The sequence below is a fragment of the Alosa sapidissima genome, chromosome 11 (assembly GCF_018492685.1).
Source record: "Alosa sapidissima isolate fAloSap1 chromosome 11, fAloSap1.pri, whole genome shotgun sequence".
In the NCBI taxonomy this organism is placed as follows: domain Eukaryota; kingdom Metazoa; phylum Chordata; class Actinopteri; order Clupeiformes; family Clupeidae; genus Alosa; species Alosa sapidissima.
Window position 1 is genome coordinate 22,608,681 of NC_055967.1, and position 4,904 is coordinate 22,613,584.

A 4,904-nucleotide genomic window follows, 5' to 3' on the forward strand; every position below is an offset into this window, starting at 1 on the left:
GTGTTTGACTGTGTGTGTGTATGTGTGTATACTGTATGTGTGTGTGTCTTGTATATGCCATGTAACTGCATGAAAATGATGACTGTGTCTGATGGTCCACACATCATCTAGTTAACTTTTCCCACTTCTATGGTCTGGGTGAAGGCTGGGTTGGTGTGTGAGAGCGACTGGAGACTGAGCACCAGGGATGGACTGGCCATCTAGCATAACGGGCGTTTTCCCGGTGGGCCGACGCACATTGGTACCGATTGTATAATTTAATTCGTTTGGCCAATGATCAGCCCAAAGCAAGGGTAGTCAGTGGCCCAGTGGTTCCTTTTCAACACTGACACTAGGCTGATCCAATACAGGCTCTTGTCGGGCCCCACGCTTAGTGCCAAAATTCTGTGAGCACAAAATCGATAAACCAAGTACAAATTGCGGCCGGTGGCAAAAATAACACCAGTGTAGTAGCCTCAGCAGTACCTGATATTGCAAGTAGCCTATGTCAGCAACAAGTTGAAGTTGAAGGAGGTAGGCTATAAGCCTACTACAGAGCAGAGGGACAGTGAGCAGCTGGAGGAGAGTGTAGTTGAGGCTACTCTGTAACTTCATGATTTACAAAAACTCACATGAATGGAGCAGGTCTGTGCCACATGCCATGATGACAGTGATGATAACGATGACTAATACATTTCGGTAATATAATGGTAATAACATAAAGAGAAACGCTGAGATCAAAATAAAAAGTATAGCAGTATAAGTTTGTTAATGATTTGCTAACCCAGATCAAAGCAATGTTGATTGTCGGTCAGATTGCTCGGTTTCCAGCCAATGACCCAAAGTCAAAGGTCAGTCAACGTAAAGATGGGCTGAAAACGTGAACTCATATGCAAAAGCCAAAGCTTGTGAAGTTAAATGAGTTCATGTAGCTATGCTCTACTGTACTCAAATGTAGGTAGTATACAGGAAACAGGAAATGTTTTATTCCACCAATGTAGGTAGTATACAGGAAGAAGGAAACATTTAATTCCAGTAATGTGTGGAAATATTAAATAGATTACGGTTAGACCAACCACAATCTATGGGTAATTTAGCTCTTTAGTTTGGGAACGTGTGCACATCCAAATTAAGGTGCAGGAGCCAAAAGTCCAAGATCCAGTAACAGAGAAGGTCCGCACACTTGCTCTCTGTTTATTTTATTTTATTTGGCTTTAATCCCCACACATGACGTTTCGAGCCCTTAGCCGAAGGGCTCGAAACGTCGTGTGTGGGGATTAAAGTCAAATAAAATAACTTAGCTCTTTACACATACCGTGTAGAGGTGTTGCTATGAACTGATCATTGTATAACTTAGTTTAAATGAATTGAATAATTTGAAATGATACTTTAAATTGTATTTATTATACTTCAATATGGAGATTATATGCTCAAATGCCAACACTTGTCCACTTTCAGTGCTCCAATTGGAGGGCATCTCGGCCCAAATATGCCAGGGCCCATCGTTTGTCCCAGTCCAGCCCTGCTGAACACATATCACTTGTGTGTGTGAGACTGAGCACACACATCACTCGTGTCACAGACCAACAGTAACCTGAAGATTCTCTATTTTATTGACCTACATGCAGGATAATATAATATAACATAATATAATAATATACATAATATAATATACATAATATAACATAACGATACATTCTGTACATACATTCTACATACATATTTACATCAGGCTCAGAACACAGGCGTGTGGGACAGGGAGGACCGTCGCTTTCACACGTGTGGTGGTGGGGGTGGGGGGGGGGGGGGGGGGGCGTTCTCAGCAGAAAGACTCGCTGCAGTTTCTTCTGTCAAGCTCGTCACATCTGATCAAGTAGCAGGAACAACGCCGTGGAGCAGCGGGTTCTGTTAGAGTCTCTCCTGAAAGAATAAACAGAAAAAAGAGCTAAATGAATGTTGTGTTTCATTAAAGTGTTACTCAGTGAATGGGCTGATAATACTCGTCTTATTCCCACTTATTCTTTTTCACATTACAATACTCGTCTTATTCCCACTTATTCTTATTCACATAGATAGATAGATACTTTATTGATTCCCCTGGGGAAATTCAAGAATAAAAAACACTCCTCAAAGTGTGCAATCCAAAAAGTTGCGACATAAAAAGTAAACAAAAAGTAGAACAAAGACGTAGAAACAAACACTAAGACACAGAGCTGCTGAGTAGGCTGCCACACCTGACGGCGCCGGAACCAGAAAACCATTACATTACAATACTCGTCTTATTCCCACTTATTCTTATTCCCACTTATTCTTATTCACATTTCAATATGTTTTCATCAGACGCATAATACTGTTTCCTTGTATTGCAAAGACGCACTTTAATCTGAACTGTGCTTGTGTGTCCAGCTCGTACCACTAAGTGTGAGATGGTCAGAGGGTCCAGTGTGACCCCTTTCTTCATGCCTCCCTCGATGGCCACTCCCTCCAGGAAGCTGGAGTTGAAATATCCGTGAGGAAAGTCGCTGTGTTGGTCGTCTTCGTCGTCATCTCCGCCCACGCTGAACACCTCTCTGACCCGATCCGGAACGAGCAAGTCCAACAGTACCACCAGCACTCCGATCAGCGTACACAACACACCTGAGAAGACACACCTGAGGATGAGCACCTGGACCTGCACACAACACACTTGACCACTCTGACCTGTGTGTGTGTTGTGTTGGTCCATCTGTGTGTGTGTGAACTGAGCTAAAGGGCTGGGTGTGTGTTGTGTTGATCCATCTGTGTGTGTGTGTGTGTATGTGAACTGAGCTAAAGGGCTGGGTGTGTGTTGTGTTGATCCATCTGTGTGTGTGTGTATGTGAACTGAGCTAAAGGGCTGGGTGTGTGTTGTGTTGATCCATCTGTGTGTGTGTGTATGTGAACTGAGCTAAAGGGCTGGGTGCATGTGTGTATTCACCTGTGGCCAGCGCCAGCCAGAAGGAGTGGCTGTAAGCGGTGGTGAAGGTGGCGTCACCAATGGTGAAGGCGCACTGGGGCAGGTTGTAGATGGTAGAGAAGGAGGCCATCGAGAAGAAGATGAAGGCGGCGGTGGCCAGCATCATGTAGCCTGCGTAGAGGATGACCGGCATCGAGAAGAGGATGTTGGCTAGCAGCCAGCAGCAGAACGCCGTCCTGCACCAGAGAAGAGAGAAAGGAACACTATTTAGGTCTCTAGAATGCTACAGTAGGCTACAGTCACGCCAGAGTCTATCTATATGGCTCTGAGTCATACATCTTTTTATTCAAATTCTGGAACGGTCAGTTCCACTCCTGTACTGATGCTGCCCAGTGAGGTGCTCCTTGTCCTCACCATAGAGTGGCTGAAGCGTAGCGGCCTGAGTATCTGTACTGGTAGATGAGACCGCAGGCACTGTTGCGTGTGAACTTCTCTGCGATGTATAGGATAGGGTTGGGGAGACCTCTGTCCAGCGCCTCAGCGTACTGTTCATCCAGTTGGCCTGTCCACCTGAACTCTTCATTGTAGTCAATAGTCTCATTCAGCTGATTGACTGGGTTTCCTGGAGGAGACAAGGACAACTTATACACACGTAACATATGGAGTCGCATTTAGAAGATCAGATACTCCACAGTGGTCATACACAATGCAAGCCGAACTCATCAGTGCTTAAAGTGATCCCAACCCTGCACTGCAGTAGGCCTACTGAGTAAATTCACCTGTACAACTGAGTTAGACAAACTGTGGGCATGCCTCAAACCTACTTCAAGACATCTCTGAAGAGTGTTGTCTCACCTCGCAGTGTAATGTTGATTCCGTACAGGCCGACGTGAAGGCCCACGTCTGCATCGACCACCGCGATGCTGAAAGACTTGTACGTGCTGTTGGCTTTCAAGCTGGCCTGTGCCCAATCTGCCGTGAAGTTTAGCGCTTTAAAACAGGACAAACACTGATAAGGCGCGTGACAGTCACACAGCATAAGCTACTTATATCTAAAACACCTGTGCTGCAGAGATAAGGTAGAATAACTCACCGACTATTACAGCTCCAATAAAGAGACTAATGAGTATCCGGAACATCCAGAAAAACCTCTAAAATAATTTTAAAAAAAAACAGAAGACAGTGTGAGCCAGTACATCTCAACAATAACTACGAGTAGGCCTACAAATAAGAAGTAGCCGTAAGACTTGAGCGCGTAAAATTGATGCGACAAAATGCAATCAAAATGCAGTGTTTGATCTCACTCACCGATTTCCCGCGGATTCCTGGAAGAATAAGAAGGAAAGAAGCCGCGAGGACTAAGAAGACCAGAATGATTGTCAGCAGGTTGGTGCTAAAGATGAAAGAGGTCCTTTGTAGCGGGTAGAATGGGTAAATGCCATCGTAGAAAGTCATCTTCGGAGATCCTGTGAGAAGGCGGCATTACAGTGAGGGCAGTTAGTGGAGGTTCTCAATTACTCCGAGATCCCGGGGATAAGACTCCCGTCTCACACTGGAATGGGAGACCAACCCCACTATTCACCAGCAGATGCAGTCCACTTACACCTGACTTCACTGCAGAGCTTAAATATGCCACAAACTCGAAAACGCACACAAATTATTTTCTTTAAATGCTAATAGGTTACTACAGTTATGAACATAGCTCTATGTAGCCTGTATACCAAGAATTTCAAATTGTAGAGTGCAGGCTATAAAATGTTAGGCTACATTTGAGCAGTTTATGTGAAAATACGCATTGGCCAAATGCACCTACCTATATGTCACAGTTGTGTGAAGAAATATCAATCCTGAAAAGTATCCCGGCTGATGTGAAGTAAAGTGCTCAGCGATGCAGCTTTTATATCATCGCTCGTCCTCATATTCCAGCCCGCACCTTTGTTGATTGGCATTTCTCGGTAGAGGTGTTCACCAGCTCTGCCCATCCTTCCAA

The 4,904-nt window shown here is 44.7% G+C and overlaps 1 protein-coding gene across 1 annotated transcript; it reads right to left on the bottom strand.

Annotated features, from left to right (window-relative positions):
- Positions 1-1,569: 1,569 nt before the first annotated feature.
- On the bottom strand, positions 1,570-4,841 carry duox2 (dual oxidase 2). The gene is made up of 8 exons (XM_042109031.1): positions 4,728-4,841; positions 4,223-4,380; positions 4,008-4,065; positions 3,770-3,904; positions 3,329-3,536; positions 2,936-3,150; positions 2,393-2,616; positions 1,570-1,899 (listed from the first exon to the last, which is right to left on the bottom strand). The coding sequence occupies exons 2-8, from the start codon at positions 4,367-4,369 to the stop codon at positions 1,888-1,890; spliced, it is 999 nt and encodes a 332-aa protein (XP_041964965.1). The 5' UTR covers positions 4,370-4,380; positions 4,728-4,841; the 3' UTR covers positions 1,570-1,887.
- Positions 4,842-4,904: the final 63 nt, after the last annotated feature.

What these genes read in the sequence shown, in the direction of transcription:
- duox2 (XM_042109031.1), bottom strand. Translation starts at nt 4,369, where the DNA reads ATGACTTTCTACGATGGCATTTACCCATTCTACCCGCTACAAAGGACC. An exon ending in CAGGAATCCGCGGGAAATCG is followed by an intron (nt 4,066 to 4,222) that starts GTGAGTGAGATC and finishes AAATTATTTTAG; the next exon opens with AGGTTTTTCTGGATGTTCCG. An exon ending in TACGCTTCAGCCACTCTATG is followed by an intron (nt 3,151 to 3,328) that starts GTGAGGACAAGG and finishes TCTCTGGTGCAG; the next exon opens with GACGGCGTTCTGCTGCTGGC.